Here is a 17,500-nt window from a genome sequence, read left to right as displayed (position 1 = left end):
TATGAAATATATATTTTCAAAATAACGTTTTTCTCTAAAACTGCAAGAAACTCAAAGCCACAAAAATCTGAACAAGTTGTGTTCCAAATCTGAGGTTGATATCTCAGTAGATGATCTTTCAGTGAGAGTGTGTTCGGCTGCAGGTCCAAACGCTTGGGAGTAATTCGTCTCCATTCATTTCCAATACGCTCATTATTGTCCGCGAGGAGCTCAAGTGTGACTATTTTTACAGGACGATTAAACATGATGTTCTGTGTGTTCACACAGCAAGTGCCAAAACCCATCGATTCTGATGAAGTAAAAAATTCGTAACGTAACATTTTGAGAATGTTTAGATATTTGTGCTGAAAAAGATTTATCAGAAGGTTCTTCATCATGTTGGCGGATCTGTGTGTAAGAGAAGAAGTTTCTCGAGATCAAGCGTGTGAAGCTGCGCTGCAATGACCATCTGCTCAAACCACAGTCTTCCTGTCAACACGAAGGTGAAGAGACCAGCGAGAGCGTCATCAGCTCCGGACGCCAGCTAAAGCACCCCACACACACACCGTGAAGAAACCCTGCTCTGAAGGAGAGAAGACGAGGAGCGTGTGGATGGGAAACAGACTGGAGGAGTGGAAGAGGGAGAATCTGGGTCACACACACACACACACACACCATACAAAACACTCAGAACACAACTAAAACTCTAACGCAGTAAAAGTGCCATAACAACTTTCATTTATAAATCACACAGTCTAACCTAAATATATTCAGACTCCTTTCCCATTATCACAGTTTATTCACTATAGTTTAGACAATGGTAGTAAAATATGAGCAGAACTCAGTTGATATTTGACTGGTTTTGTCCGTCCTTCTGTTAGACTGTCTCACACATGAATTATGTTGAATATCTGTCAGCTGTTAAATTTAACTACACAATTAGATAAAACCAGTTTAGCTCAACCAATCACCAAGCAATGCTTCATTGTGTTCAGTCTGTGTGTAAAAAGAGCATTAGCAATTAAAGACAAACACACTTCAGCAGAACATGATCAGCTCAAAGTGTCCCAATCAGTTTAGCTCCCAGATTTGTATAAATGTCGCTGGATGAAGAGTTATTGGGTGTAATATGTCACAGTTTACTTTATTTCGCTCTCCTCACTCACATTAATGAACTATAGTGTCCTGATCACACTAGTGATGATCTCTGGTGTCTGAATAATCCCAGCCGACGGGAACGGTTGAGTCAAGGTTCTCTCAGAGTTATGGACAAACGTTCTTCGGTAACATTAACATTCGTTCAGAGTTATCTGGTCTCTAATAATGTTCTCTAAACTTTAGCGCAAAGATATTATTCATGGAGCGTTTTTTTCTAAGATGTTTTAGTTGGACGTTTTTTAAACGTTTCTCCTTGTTTCAGAACTTTCAAAAGTTCCCATAATGTTTGAAGAATAGAACCGAGAAAAAACATTTTAAAACATTCAGAAAACTTGACGTTTTGGATGTTCAGAGAACATTCAGAAAAAAAAAACTACTTAATGGGAATATTAGTAAAACATTCTTGGAATGTACTTTCGTTTTTCATATTTTGACATTTTCATTAGTTAAGTTATGTTAATTAGAGTTTTAAAATAACCTCGCTGGTCATGCAGATATGTTGAAGAACTCTGAGGTCTAAACAGACGAGAAGAAGACAGATATCCAGGTTCACGGAGCAGCTGATGCCAGAATGATGTGTTTAATGGGGAACACTTTACTTCACAGTGTCATTGTCGCATATGTTACATGTAGTTACCATAGTAATAACAGTAAATTAAACATAATTACATGCAACTAACCCCTCAACCAAACCCTAACCCTATAGTAAGTACATGTAGTTAATTAATATTACTCAGTACTTAAATATATAATTACACTGTAACAATGACACCTTGAAATAAAGTGTAGCCGTTTAGCGTTACCAGTGAAACGTTACGTGTGTCTCCGTTACAATACTCGTATTACTCCCTCTCTTCCACACACTGACCCACTGAATATGCATTATTTGTACAGCTGTTCGATCCGTACACATAATGTGAAAAGCACAACATAAACACACATGACATAAACACACACACACACACACACACACACACACACACACACACACTTTCAGTGCAGCATCATTCGTCTGTTAATAACATTATTATTACTATTATGTGAAATGTTCTCGTACTCACTGGAGTGAATCATTTTACCGCAGTGAACCTGTCAATCGCGTCTGATACAGCAGACTCAGCATGGCATGTGTGTGTGTGTGTGTGAGAACTTTGAACATGAGAGTGGAGGAAAGGGTGACGTAGTTCACACACACACACTCACACTCACACAGACTTTCCGCTACAGGATGTCACATCACGAAAGAAAATGAAGACAATGACACACACACACACACACTTATGAGATCCAACACCCCTTTACTATCATAATTGCATAATTAGCACATTAATCTAAAAAGAATAATATTTGTGACCACACACACCCTTCATCCAGCTCCACCAGAACTCCAACAGGAACAGATGTACAGTATGAACCGGCTCGCACACGGCTCACACACGGCTCACACATGGTCAGCGCTCCGGCTCACACACGGCTCACACACGGCTCACACATGGTCAGCGCTCCGGCTCACACACGGCTCACACACGGCTCACACATGGTCAGCGCTCCGGCTCACACACGGCTCACACACGGCTCACACATGGTCAGCGCTCCGGCTCACACACGGCTCACACACGGCTCACACATGGTCAGCGCTCCGGCTCACACACGGCTCACACACGGCTCACACACGGCTCACACATGGTCAGCGCTCCGGCTTCGTTGAGGGCATGAGCTCTGGCTATGGATCTGGGCTCATGGTGGTCATGGGTGACAACCATAGACTGTATAAAATATGTTCGTAGTGTGTGTGACGTTACCCATAGTGTTTCTAAAGAGCGTTTCTGAAGCCCAAAGTGGGCTGGGCCGGCCGTCGCCATCTTGGCAGCGTCACTCCCGTATAAACGAAAATGGGCAGCGAGGCGGATTAGTATGGCGTACCACAAGGCTCAGTACTAGGACCGCTGCTGTTCACTCTGTATATGCTACCCTCACACACACTCACACACACACACACACACACACACACACACACACACACACACACACACACACACACACACACACACACACACACACACACACACACACACACACACACACACACACACACACACACACACACACACACACACACACACACAGTACATGCTACCCTTAGGAGATATCATTAGGAAACATGGCATTAGTTTTCACTGTTATGCTGATGATACTCAGCTCTATATTTCTTCACGCCCAGACGAAACTTACCAGTACACAAGATTAACAGAATGCACAGCTGATATAAAAAACTGGATGACTAGTAATTTCCTACTGAACTCTGAAAAAACTGATTCTAATTATTGGACAAAAAACGTCCACACGTAATAATCCAGAATACTGTCTAACACTTGATGGCTGCTCTGTTAAGTCTTCGTCGTCGGTTAGGAACCTGCGTGTGGGTGTGGGTGTGGGTGTGAGTGTGTGGGTGTGTGTGTGTGTGTGTGTGCTCTTTGATACCAATCTTTCATTTGAAAGTCACGTGTCTAGTATCTGTAAAACCGCATTTTTCCATCTTAAAAATATATCTAAATTACGTCATATGCTCTCATTGACAAATGCAGAACAATTAGTTCATGCGTTCATGACCTCAAGGCTAGATTATTGTAATGCTCTACTGGGTGGTTGCCCTGCACGCTTAATAAACAAACTACAGCTAGTTCAAAACGCAGCAGCTCGAGTTCTTACCAGAACCAGGAAGTATGACCATATTAGCCCAGTTCTGTCAACACTGCACTGGCTCCCTATTAAACATCGTATACATTTTTATATATTTCTGATTACTTACAAAGCACTAAATGGTTTAGCTCCTTATCCTATTTAGCACCAAAACTCTGGAACAGCCTTCCTACCATTGTCCGGGAAGCAGACACACTCTGTCAGTTCAAAGCTAGACTAAAAACACATCTCTTTTACCTGGCATTCACATACTGTAGAACATTACAATTCTATTATTCAAATCAGTTAAATGATTATTAGGCCTATGGCGTTATTTTCCTGTCAAATGTCGAGAGCGCATTATTGTAGTGCGAAAGTACATTAATATACTGCGCGAGCGTGAATCTCTCCTCTTCGCTTAAAGTAAGCGTGTGTGTGCTTAGACTGTGTCCCGTGCGTTCGCGTATGCCTATTACTCTTCTCTTCCATTTCTTTCTCTTTGCTCTCGGCATAAACGCTGTCAAAACGGCAACAACCAATCAGAAATAGGCTTCAACGACTGACCAATGAAAACGCGACATCGTACATGGAATCTTATTGGTTGATATTGAACCGCACATGAAATAAGTTCACTTAAGTTCAATCAAGACCCCAAAAGCTGGCATGAATTTCTAAATAATCCATTGGAAAATGATTTAGACACAGTGGACAGGCACTTAAACATATCACTTAAAGCTAAAGTGCATATTATTTTCGATGTTAAAATACTCACATTGTCATATGTAGAAACTATAAATATGAAATTCATTAGCTGATTTCTTTGCTAACTGTACACATTGTCACAGAGATTCGCGCTCGCGCATTATATTAATGTACTTTCGCGCTACAATAATGCGCTCTCGACATTTGACAGGATAATAACGCCATATTAGGCTGCATAGATCAGGTCAGCCGGAACCGGGAACACTTCCTATAACACCTGATGTACTCGTTACATCATAAGGAGAATGGCGTCTACACTAATGTTAGTCTCTCTGTTTATCCCGAGGTTTACCGCAGTCAGCCGGATCCGGGCCGTATCCAGATCAGATGGTGGACCTGCGCCTGCACACGTCCCTGAAGTGCCTCATCAGCCCTGCGAAGGCCTCATCCACACCACAGCCATCGGCTCTGATCCTCTAACTCGTCTCCACACCGGTGAGATGACTCCGACTTCCAAACAGAGGGAACTGGATAAATATTGTGAATGTTCTGATCCACTCTGACCTCTGACCTGTAATGCTGCCTGGATCATAATCACACACTGTTGGCTCGTTGGCCAGAGGAGAACTGAGACTGAGTCTGAGTTCTCCCAAGGTTTTCTCCATTCTGTCACTGATGCAGTTTTGGTTCCTCCACTCTTGCCTTGGCTTTTGGCTCGCTTAGTTGGGGACATTTAATATGCAACAATATTATTGATCTGCCTTAAGGTGGACGATGACGCAGTTTTCTACTAGAAACAAACTTTGTTGTATTATTTTCATGTTATCACTGTGAAGCTGCTTTGATACAACCTGTATTGTAAAAAGCGCTGTATAATAAAGGTGACTTGACTTACTAGAACGTTCTGATCATCACTGATCCACTGCTAAACTCAGCTGTGCTTTCCCTTTGGCGCTCAGCACAACTATTCAATGTTTTCAACCACATAATGTTTATTTTAGATTTCAGACAATAAACATAAGTACTGGCAAAACAATCCATTTATAGTTTTTAAAATACACACTGCTGTCTATGGAAGCGACAATAACAATCCATTCAATTACAAATTGACGAGGTGTTTTTATATTCATATCAGATACACATTAACTATAACGTTTATATTACTATATAAGGGGTTATATACACGTGACGTCTATATTAACGTCTATTCTTCTCCCACTTGCTTTCCTTGTAGGCCTATTTTCGGGAGAAGTGGATGAAAAGAGAAGTGTTGTAAATCTCTGAACTGCGAGCTAACATGGCGGCGACCATCGCGCGTTTTAGATTTACATTTACATTTATTCATTTAGCAGACGCTTTTATCCGACTTACAAATGAGAACAATAGAAGCAGTCAAACTAACACTTTTTTTTTTTTAAAGATAATCGATATAGAATAGAAGATAAAGTGTTAGTATTAATGGCGAAAAAGATGCGTCTTTCAGCCGTTTGGGCTTGTCACGTGACAGGAGAACCCTTCGAAAATATAGAAATCTCGCGCTGGGAATCAATATTTTACATTTACGTGCGAAGGATTGAGGTAAATCTATATCTTATCCTTTCCTCTGCCTGTCCATGCAAATTAAACTGAATGTGACAAACTGCAGCTGTAATTTAACCTTTTTGCTAATTATATTATAAAATATCCACACATTCACCCTTATTATGAATAACATGAATCTTGTAAATTATGGCATATTTTCAATTCCAGACATGAAATTGGATTAAAGAAAATTAAAGGAAGCTTAATTGATTGCTCAACAGAAAATGTTATCCTTCGCCCTGATCTGTCTGTCTGGTCACTGTAAATGAAGCTTAATTGTAGTATAGTAGCAATAGTAGTATTGTAGTCTCATTAATTGTTAAGAGTGTATTGTGTATTTTCAACGTCTCTAAATGTACAGAAACGTTTTCGTCAAGCCATCGTTCAAAATGTTCAACAAACTTCCATTTCGAGGTCAAATAACATTATTTCCGCCGTAATTTCAGTTCGTTATAATTCTGCCCACACACACACACACACACACACACACACACACACACACACACACACACTAGTGCAGTGAACTTACACTGAAAATTTTTTTCTGAATAATTTTTTTTCAATTATAAAAAAAAAAAAAAAAAAACACTGACCAGTCCAGTAGAGGGCGAAATGCGGCACTGGTGGGTTTGCCAACCATTATAAACACAAAAGAGGAAGAATATGCAGATTTTTAAGAAACAGAAATCACTGTACAAACATGTTGAGCATCTACTGAAATCGTTTCATGTAACAAACTAAACACACACACACACACACACACACACACACACACACACACACACACACAAGAACATGTGACGTTATCTATGTGCAAACATCAACAAACAGTCAAATTAAAAATATATCATTTGGCAGGTGAACGACGATGTTCAAAAACATCAAAAAACGGAAGAATCGTTTTGCATAAACGCTATTTCATGAACATGAACATGAATAAAAACAGACTTCTGGACTTCCTTGATTCATGTTTCCTGATCACTAACCGCAGACACACACACACACACACACACACACACACACACACACACACACTCTCTCTCTCTCTCTCTCTCTCTCTCTCTCTCTCTCTCTCTCTCTCTCTCTCTCTCTCTCTCTCTCTCTCTCTCTAGCCTACACACACACACACTCTCTCTCTCTCTCTCTCTCTCTCTCTCTCTCTCGCATATACACGCGGAAACGTCCCGGAGGTAAGAAATGTTTAAATGTTAATTCGTTTATTGGACAGAGCTCGAGTCAATCTGTCAAATAAAACATCGTCTCCGTTTACGACCTTCACTGGAGTTTGGAAGTGCAAATGAAAGTTCTTTGTGAAATTATAGTTCGTCTGCGGTCATTTGAGTTTCTGTTCAACAATCAATTAAACAAAACAAACAAACAGCAGCATTAGCGATTAATCTAAAGGTTTGTCATGATGTTAGTTGATTCTTAAAGTTAATATCTGATATGTTTATTTAGTGCTGATTGTGAAGTAGATCGAGAAGTTAGTTCTGTGAAATCTGAAATGAATGTAATTGTGAACTCATTTCTGTGATCAATCTTGTACATTCTGAGGCAGCCGGGCTCAAGTGATCCAAGCATTGGAAAGTTGTTTGCTTGATTATTTTTTTATATTGGGTATTTCTAGGCTATATTGATATTGCAATTCTACCTGATTTAACCTGAGCTGTATTTATTACACAACAAATGACGGAAACCTCAATATCAAGATCGCTCAAAGTTCACATTCGGTTTATAACGGGCAGGTTTAGAGTCTCAAAGCTGAAATATTCTTCTGTTTTATGGCGAGAAAGAGCCATTTATTTACTTCTCACTTTCAGAATGATTCTCCTTTCTGTAAAGATACGGGTTTGAGATTCTGCTGCAGGAAAACTTCATTCATGTCCTCTGAGAAACGAACAGATTTAATATAAGCATATCAAAATAATACAGAAATGAGTGCTGGGCAACGATTAATCACATCCAAAATAAAAGTTTGTGTTTGCACAATATAGAAATATTTGCTTGTTTATACTGTATTTATATTTATTCATAATTTATGTTATATATATTTATTTTATATATAAATAACACATTTTTCTTAAACATGTATGCATGCAGTACACACACATTTATTTTGAATGCGATTAATCGAGGGCACTAATAAACATGAATGCATGATCCCGAGTCTGTCCACCAGGGGACTCTTCTCCATAAATCTGATTTTGGAGCCAGAAAATGAGGATGAGCCTCAAAGCTTACCTTGGTTCTCTGAGACTCAAACCTTCCCGTCTGAAAGCTGAACGTCGAGCGATCTTGATCAGGCTGTTTGTACTGAAGCTCTGAGTGATCATCTTCTGTTGGTTTGAGGTTTCCGTAAACACTTTGACACAGAGACAGTGTGTGGTCAGAGAAAAGCAGTGAACCAGCCGGCTCGGGTCACGAGACTTGTGTGCTTGTGTTTCTCAGGTCCATGGCAGTTCTGGGCGTTCAGGTTCCTCAGAGATGAGCTTGACACCCATTCTGGAGGAAACGTTGATCAAACGTTCTCAGCAGAAGAAGCGAACGTCTCCGCTCAACTATAAAGAGAGAGTGTTCGTGCTCACCAAGAGCAAACTCACGTACTATGAGCTCAGGGCCGAGGTGAGAGAACGCTTCACTAATAATATTAACACATGACTAAGCCTTCAAGATGTTCTGAAAATGTCTTTTGGGGTTATGAGAGGGAACGTGTCATTGTATCATTCTATAAACGTTACGGGTAGAGATGCACGATCTCTCGGTGTCGGCTGATATATGTTCACTTCTAATGCTGTCGTTATCGGCCCGATAATAACATTTGTCCGATATATTAAAGCTGATAAATAATGTATTATTTCCTTCAGCTGAGACGCTTCAGATGCGCACTGATCAACTGTTCTGAATTGCTTGAAATATGATTGGAAAATACAGTTCAGTGCAACATGTTCTGTCACATCGGCTTCATAAAATCATAATGAGAACATTATAATTGTGTGTTTGGGAAATAGCTTTTAATGGAGAGACTTTTGTTTTTGGAATCAGGCTCTCAAAAATTACATAAAAACTTGGATTTAGATTTATCGGCCAATATATCGGTTATCGGCTTTCAAATATAAAGAATTATCGGTTATCGGTATCCGCCGACATTTTCATATCGGTGCATCCCTAGTTATGGGAACATTACTTCTCTGAACAAACGTCAGACAAACATCTAACTAAAATGTTCCATGAACGATGTTTTTGTGCTAACACTTTTAGAACATTATTAAAGGCCAGGGGTCTCATTTCTTAAACTGTGTGTAGGATCTTACTAAAAGTGTACGTGCGCCCGAAAGCCAAAAATGGCGTACGCCATAAATTATTCAGCCTGCGAATAATAAGTGTGCGAATGCCAGAACCTGCGCAAATCCCCTTTATAAACCCAGTCAGAGGAAGATTGTGAACATGCGTCTCCTCCCGAAATAACCATATATGAGCTTACAACGCCTCGTTTACTATATCCTCATCTGCATATCATTTGCATATTCATCCACGTGGCCCATGTTTAACGGTACAAGACATTAGGAGAATATGAGATACGGATGTGCGTCACATTACATTGCTAAAAATCATTTAGTAGCCTATCCTTGCTACTATTTTATCCAAATAGTATAAAATACATTTCAGAGAACGTTTTTCTCTCCACTTGCCAAATAGTATTTTTAATGGAAACAGATTATTGATCATTATTTGCGTGTAGATATTTCCATTATCATGCGCTGAGCAAACATTAAAGCACAGCACGCCACAGGAAAAGTGTTCAAAAGCAGCGCATCCACTACAAATATTTCTATTTACTAGAATATTGAAAATGTTGTAGCTTCTCTGTAATGATTTCCTGTAATTTAAGAGCTTAACTCCATTAATGAGAATGGCATATTTAATCTAAATGTGTATATTAGATGTAAAACATAGTTTAAATCATGCTTTTATGTATTTAAACTGTTATTGTGAACATGCACTGTATTTATGATTGGGATTCATAATGAAGATTTAAAGTGGTTTTCCTTCATCTGCAGTCAAGTGTGTTTTTATAAATCACAGCTCATGCGTGTGAAGCGGCGTACGGCTCTCTCAGGGCCGGTTCAACGGTTATAAACGAGGCCCTGATCACTGGTTTGTCTGTAACGCTGAGAGATCCTTCATGTGGCCTGAGTCAAGTCTGAGTCTGAGTCTGAGTCTGAGTCTGAGTCTGAGTCTGAGTCTGAGTCTGAGTCGAGTGGAGTCTGAGTCTCAGTCGAGTCTCAGTCGAGTCTCAGTCGAGTCTGAGTCGAGTCTGAGTGGAGTCTGAGTGGAGTCTGAGTCGAGTCTGAGTCGAGTCTGAGTCGAGTCTGAGTCGAGTCTGAGTCGAGTCTGAGTCGAGTCTGAGTCGAGTCTGAGTCGAGTCTGAGTCGAGTCTGAGTCGAGTCTGAGTCGAGTCTGAGTCGAGTCTCAGTCGAGTCTCAGTCACACAGTGAGTGTAATTGAGGATTATTGAGGATTATTGAGTGTGATTGAGGATTATTGAGTGTGATTGAGGGTTATTGAGTGTGATTGAGGATTATTGAGTGTGATTGAGGATTATTGAGTGTGATTGAGGGTTATTGAGTGTGATTGAGGATTATTGAGGATTATTGAGTGTGATTGAGGATTATTGAGTGTGATTGAGGGTTATTGAGTGTGATTGAGGATTATTGAGGATTATTGAGTGTGATTGAGGATTATTGAGTGTGATTGAGGGTTATTGAGTGTGATTGAGTGTGATTGAGGATTATTGAGTGTGATTGAGGGTTATTGAGTGTGATTGAGGATTATTGAGGGTTATTGAGTGTGATTGAGGATTATTGAGGGTTATTGAGTGTGATTGAGGGTTATTGATGATTATTGAGGGTTATTGAGTGTGATTGAGAATTATTGAGTGTGATTGAGGGTTATTGAGTGTGATTGAGGATTATTGAGGGTTATTGAGGGTTATTGAGTGTGATTGAGGATTATTGAGGGTTATTGAGTCTGATTGAGGGTTATTGAGGATTATTGAGAATTATTGAGTGTGATTGAGGGTTATTGAGGATTATTGAGAATTATTGAGTCTGATTGAGGGTTATTGAGGATTATTGAGAATTATTGAGTGTGATTGAGGATTATTGAGTGTGATTGAGTGTGATTGAGAATTATTGAGTGTGATTGAGAATTATTGAGTGTGATTGAGGATTATTGAGTGTGATTGAGGGTTATTGAGGGTTGTGTTTTGCAGAAGAGGCTGAAGAAGGGCTCGGTGGATCTGCAGAGGATCAAGTGTGTGGAGATTGTGAAGAACAGCACCTCCATCATCATCCCCTGCCAGAACAAATACCCTTTCCAGGTCTTTATTACAACCTCAACACATCAGAACTGATGCAAACACACACAATACACGCTGTAACAAAAGATTTTTATCGTTATCGCTTTCTTGTTTATCGTTATCGTTGGAGAATGTCTTTCAAGAACAGGCTTTCTACTTCACCATTTCACTTGTTAATTGCCAATTCTTTGTAATTATTTGTGAAATTTACTAGCAATTTCTGAGTGAAAAATGTTTCTGCACCAAGTTTATTTGGTGTACAACAGGGGCGTGTACCATGAAGCCGGTTTAGGTGGCTAGCCAGGTGTGTTTCAGGTTAGTTTGCGCCAACACTGGGTTTTAGGCACCACGAAAGTGGTTTGGCTTTTAGCGTGTTCATCGCCATAGTAGCTAACGCTCCACGGCTAACCTGCTCCCGGTCAGGTGATGTTCCAGGTGGGAGGTAACCGAACTTGGACCAATCAGCTGTGAGCAAAGTGTCACATGTCTGATGATGTGATAAAGTCACTCCACCTGTTTCTACTCCAAATTAAAGGTCACTACACAGCAAATGATTTTTAAAGGCAAAATCGTCTGGCTTTTAGTAATGCTTATTTAGAATCATAATTTTGTATGATTTAAATATTATTTATGTAATTATTATACCCTTAATCAATCACACATGTACAATATTAGTTCATCAATTATTATTACGCAAAGTTTAAATGAATAAATATATAAAGGAAATGTAAATACTCTTTAGAATCAATAGATAAAGCTATAAAAGGACTACATGTGAGCTTAAATGTTCAATTCTCTCTATACCTTTATCAACTATAAAATAACTTCACAACTTTTACTTGCACTGATATAGCGAGACTTTTTCTTTTAGTTGTCCTCTTTCATAGACAGCCATTTTGTTCTTGCTGTGTAAATTTGTTTAAATTCGTAATATTTTAATACTTTTATTTAATAAGTGAATTGCGCTGCTTCTCTCGCGAGAAATGAATCGCAGTTTCACTCTTTCTCAGCCTGTGATTGGCTGTTCGCTACTGATGTCACAGCTAAACTCAGTATAAAGCCTGAGCTCACAGAGAGTTGATGATCACCCCAACAAAGCCTGGTCGGATTGGGTTGGTTTTGTCAACTCGAAACTAATCCTGCAACCCTGAGTTTGTTCAACTAGCATCATGGTACAGGCCCCAGATGTTTATACTTCACTCTTAAAAATAAAGGTTATTTAAGTCACCCTTATTGAAATAGCGCTTTTTACAACACAGATTGTTTTGAAGCTTTTTTTAAAGTTTGTTTGTAGAAGAGAATAGCGTCACAGTCCAGCTAAAGTAAGCTCAGTGATGATTCATTTCTGTTGTAAAAAAGTTATTAATTTAGTTCATTTATAAATAGAGAGGAGAAAACAGTGATGTCATCGTCCAGCTCAGTTCAGTTCTCATATAATGGTTCTTCCCCATGAGGAACCTTTCACATCCATAGAACCACAAACGGTTCTTTAGATCATTAACCTCTAACACGAGACACGGACACATCAGATCAAGTCTCTCTCTCTCTTCAGGTCGTTCATGATTCCACCACGCTGTATATCTTCGCTCCCAGTAATGAGAGTCGAAGCATTTGGGTCCAGAACATCAAGGAAGGTCAGTGAGACTCTCATGTGTTTCATTAATCGTCTATGATCTTCATAAGCAACATGTGTTTTAGCAATGCACTCTATGTAAATAATTTCTCGCATTTACACAACCCAAAACCACTGAAACTACTGAAGAAACAGTCACACTTCCACAGTGAACGCAGAACTGACACACTGTCGAGGAACGAAGAGCCACAAGTAACAAATATATCAAAAATCAATCATTTAAAAATACTTTTTTGTCTTTAAACATGATGTATATAATCGTTCCAGACCACCTTCATTTCAATCTCTTTTCACACACACTTTGTCTCAAAGCAGCTTTACATAAGGTCATTATGTTAATATTTGTAACATCGTAATGTCTTCTAGTCACATTGATCAGTTTGGATTTGCAGACAGGATAGTTTAGATTGGGAGACTCATAAACCATCAGCCGGATGAGGTTTGTTAAATGGCTTTATGTCAGAATATGTAAGTTGGATCTATAAAGTCGTATTAGATGAAGTTAGTCATTCGGTTTGAGCTGATATTGAGGATCATGAATCTGTAAAGGTTTGCTTTTAACATTTTGGTGTTGTGACGAACATAATTACTATGAGCTGATGTGAATCACATGATGATGCGTTTGATATTCACCAGTGATGTCACTGAAAGCTGTGCTTTATAGGTGACACATTATGACCCTTTTCACCAGATGTGATATAAATCTCTGGTGTCTCCAGAGTGTGTGTGTCACAGTGTGAGATTTCAGCTCAAAATACCAGATCATTTATTATAGCTTGTCAAATTCAGAAACTCCAGCAATAACAGAACAGGCCAATCTCACTCATCCAGAATCCCAGAATCACCAGTAGCGAGTGCAGCCTTACGGAGAGACTCAGGAAGAGCTTCTGAATGTTAGTGGAGACATTTGTGTAGTTGTTGTGGAGTTACATTGATCATCTCATCATCATGTTGAACTTCTCCACAAGTGTCCACAGTTCCTGAGGTGTTTATAAGACAGCGGTGACATGTTCTGGTCAATAGTGTTCAGTGCTCGTCTGTGCTCAACCACAGAACCGTTTCAGGCTTTGCTGGATCTTTATCATTGCGTTAGAACTGGTCTCTGTCGGCGCTTGTGGAACCAAATGTCGGCTGGTGTGTGTAAACGTGCAGATTAAGGGCCGGTAATATTATAATAAGATCCTCTTCCTACAACAGAAGGAGAGCGAAATCTGATCGGCTTATTTTGACACGCTTGCAGAGAAAGGCTCACAGAACACAGTTACTGGGTTTCACTTTTCACATTTTCTGTGTTGGTAGAAGCACCTGATTATAGCACTGACACACGGGAAAAGTCAGATTTTCATGATATGTCCCCTTTAATGTTCACACATGACCCCTCCAGTGCAGACAACTGTGTGTGTGTGTGTGTTCCTCAGAGATAAAGCACAACGCTCAGATCGCAGCCAAGTTCCACCCTCAGTTCTGGCAGGAGGGCGAGTGGCTGTGCTGTGGACAGGTGGATAAGCTCGCGCCGGGCTGTGAGGGCTACAACCTGTTCGGGGACGGTGAGAGCCACGCCCACATCTCAACATCCAATCACCAACAGAACCAAGCCACGCCCACATGTCAACATCCAATCACCAACATAACCAAGCCACGCCCACATCTCAACATCCAATCATCAACAGAACCAAGCCACGCCCACATCTCAACATCCAATCACCAACAGAACCAAGCCACGCCCACGCCCACATCTCAACATCCATGGCTTGTTCGACTTGAACCGGCGCTGCACAGACCGATCAGTTTATGACATCAAAGTACCGCGAGAGCAATTCAAAAGCATATAGGTGCCGTCTACTTTCTATTCGCTCTCGCGGTACTTTGATGTCATTCACCGATCGGTCTGTGCAGCGCCGGTTCAAGTCGAACAAGCCTCCAATCACCAACAGAACCAAGCCACGCCCACATGTCAACATCCAATCACCAACATAACTAAGCCACGCCCACATCTCAACATCCAATCACCAACAGAACCAAGCCACGCCCACATCTCAAACTCCAATCACCAACAGAACCAAGCCACGCCCACATCTCAATATCCAATCACCAACAGAACCAAGCCACGCCCACATCTCAACATCCAATCATCAACAGAACAAAGCCACGCCCACATCTCAACATCCAATCACCAACAGAACCAAGCCACGCCCACATCTCAACATCCAATCACCAACAGAACCAGGCCACACCCACATCTTAACATCCAATCACCAACAGAACCAAGCCACGCCCACATCTCAACATCCAATCACCAACAGAACCAAGCCACGCCCACATCTCAACATCCAATCACCAACAGAACCATGCCACACCCACATCTTAACATCCAATCACCAACAGAACCAAGCCACGCCCACATCTCAACATCCAATCTCCAACAGAACCAGGCCACACCCACATCTCAACATCCAATCACCAACAGAACCAGGCCACACCCACATCTTAACATCCAATCATCAACAGAACCAAACCACGCCCTGCATTTGATCTTTTCTGATCATCCCTTTCACTCAGATATATGTCACAATACGAAACAAATGATCTGTCTCTTTCCATTTCATCGCGACTTAAAGGTTTAGTTCACTTCAGAATTAAAATGTCCTGATAACTGACTCTCCTCCACCTCATCCAAGATGTTCATGTCTTTCTTTCTTCAGTGGGAAAGAAATGAAGGTTTTGGAGGAACACACTAACCCTTCCTCCATATAGTGACTTCAATGGGGTCCAACGGGTCGAAGGTCCAGATGTGAGTTTCAGTGCAGCTTCAAAGTCTCGACACGATCCAGCCGAGGAATAAGAGTCTCATCTAGACAAACCAGCGGACATTTTAGAGCTAAATAAACATTTATATACTTTATAACCACAGATGCCGGTCTTGCTCTAGCTGTGATGAGACACACATTACATAATCAGGTTGAAAGGTCAAGCGTGACGTAGGTGTAAGAACAGACCCAGTGTTTACAGAGTGAACGTGCAAAGACTGAGTCAAAATAAGTAAAAGGTAAAACTACGATGTTGGCCTATTTTGAAGTTGGAGGAGAACATGAGATGAGAGTTGTTCGCCCTACTCTACATTCCTGACCCAGAACATGCGTGACCTTTCAAATGTAATGTGTGTCGCACACTAGTGCTAGACCAGCATCTGTGGTTAAAAGTATATAAATGTTTATTTTTGTTCTAAAATGTCCGCTGGTTTGTCTAGATGAGACTCTTATTCCTCGGCTGGATCGTGTCGAGACTCTGAAGCTGCACTGAAACTCACATCTGGACCTTCGACCCGTCGGACCCCATTGAAGACACTATATGGAGGAACATCCTGGAGTGTTTTCCTCAAAAACCTGCATTTCTTTTCCACTGAAGAAAGAAAGAATCACTTGGCAGTCACCACCGCACACCTGGAGGGGAGAGGAGCGTGGGGGAAAGTCCAATGGGTCGGTCAAAAACCTAAAAATAACAAGGAACTCCCGCACAATTTTAATAGCAACATTAGGGTCTCACGACCTTCATCAGGCGTACACAACTGTTCAAACTCAATCCCCTTTACAACAGAAGAGAAGAAAGAAAGACATGACATCTTGGATGATGTTGAACTAAAAAGTGAACTAATCCTTTAAATCTTCTGAAGTTTTATTTATCTGTGTCTATCAAAGTGTCCTCAAACTATGGATATTCTTCATGTAAGGAAGGGATGCACTGATGTTGGCCGATACCGATAACCGATAATTCTTTATATTTGAAAGCCGATAACCGATATATTGGCCGATAAATCTAAATCCAAGTTTTATTATAATTTTTGAGAGCCTGATTACAAAAACGAAAGTCTCACCATTAAAAGCCACTTCCCAAACACACATTTATAATGTTCTCATTATGATTTTATGAAGCCGATATGACAGAACATGTTGCACTGAACTGTTTTTTCCAATCATATTTCAAGCAATTCAGAACAGTTGATCAGTGCGCATCTGAAGCGTCTCAGCTGAAGGAAATAATACATAATTTATCAGCTTTAATATATCGGACAAATGTTATTATCGGGCCGATAACGACAGCATTAGAAGTGAACATATATCAGCCGACACCGAGAGATCGTGCATCTCTAATGTAGGCGTCACATTCGTTCAGCCGCTCATGAAATATTAGTATTTGTTCTCATATGTGACGTGTGCATCACTGATTGTGTTGTTCTCCTGGACTGTAAATAACTCTGACTGGAGCGCTTCTCTCCCAGTTTCCCGTAAACCTCTTCCTCCGGTTCCTGGAGACGAGAGCGCCTCTGCGGTGAGTTTACACTCCTCCTCCTCACCTGTGTGTGTTACCGGTCCTGAGTTTCATGTGTGTAACCAGTGTTTCCTCCACAGGCT

The 17,500-nt window shown here is 40.6% G+C and overlaps 2 protein-coding genes across 12 annotated transcripts in view; one reads left to right on the top strand and one right to left on the bottom strand.

Moving 5' to 3' along the window:
* txk (TXK tyrosine kinase) overlaps positions 1-8,455 on the bottom strand; it is a 20,394-nt gene extending 11,939 nt beyond the window's left edge. For 3 of the 11 annotated variants that reach the window (XM_084428430.1, XM_084428432.1, XM_084428434.1), the window contains exon 1: positions 1-2,148. This exon is cut by the window's left edge. Coding sequence is in view for 4 of the 11 variants with exons in the window: in XM_084428437.1 (XP_084284563.1) it covers positions 2,199-2,211 (13 nt within the window). In the remaining 7 variants the exon portion in view is untranslated. Of the gene's footprint in view, positions 2,158-2,198; positions 2,301-8,340 lie in introns of those variants that run through there. The other 8 variants (XR_014629576.1, XM_084428431.1, XM_084428439.1 and 5 more) reach the window with 8 other exon arrangements.
* The window catches only part of tec (tec protein tyrosine kinase), a 34,515-nt gene continuing 24,104 nt past the window's right edge, over positions 7,090-17,500 (top strand). The window contains exons 1-7 of the mRNA XM_084428428.1: positions 7,090-7,289; positions 8,548-8,721; positions 11,372-11,479; positions 13,011-13,092; positions 14,510-14,638; positions 17,368-17,417; positions 17,498-17,500. The exon at positions 17,498-17,500 is cut by the window's right edge and continues 185 nt beyond it. Coding sequence (XP_084284554.1) covers positions 8,584-8,721; positions 11,372-11,479; positions 13,011-13,092; positions 14,510-14,638; positions 17,368-17,417; positions 17,498-17,500 — 510 coding nt within the window. The 5' untranslated portion in view covers positions 7,090-7,289; positions 8,548-8,583. The remainder of the gene's footprint in view (positions 7,290-8,547; positions 8,722-11,371; positions 11,480-13,010; positions 13,093-14,509; positions 14,639-17,367; positions 17,418-17,497) is intronic.

The sequence above is a fragment of the Rutilus rutilus genome, assembly GCF_951802725.1.
Source record: "Rutilus rutilus genome assembly, chromosome: 13".
Lineage (NCBI taxonomy): Eukaryota > Metazoa > Chordata > Actinopteri > Cypriniformes > Leuciscidae > Rutilus > Rutilus rutilus.
This window is presented reverse-complemented; position numbering and strand designations above follow the sequence as displayed.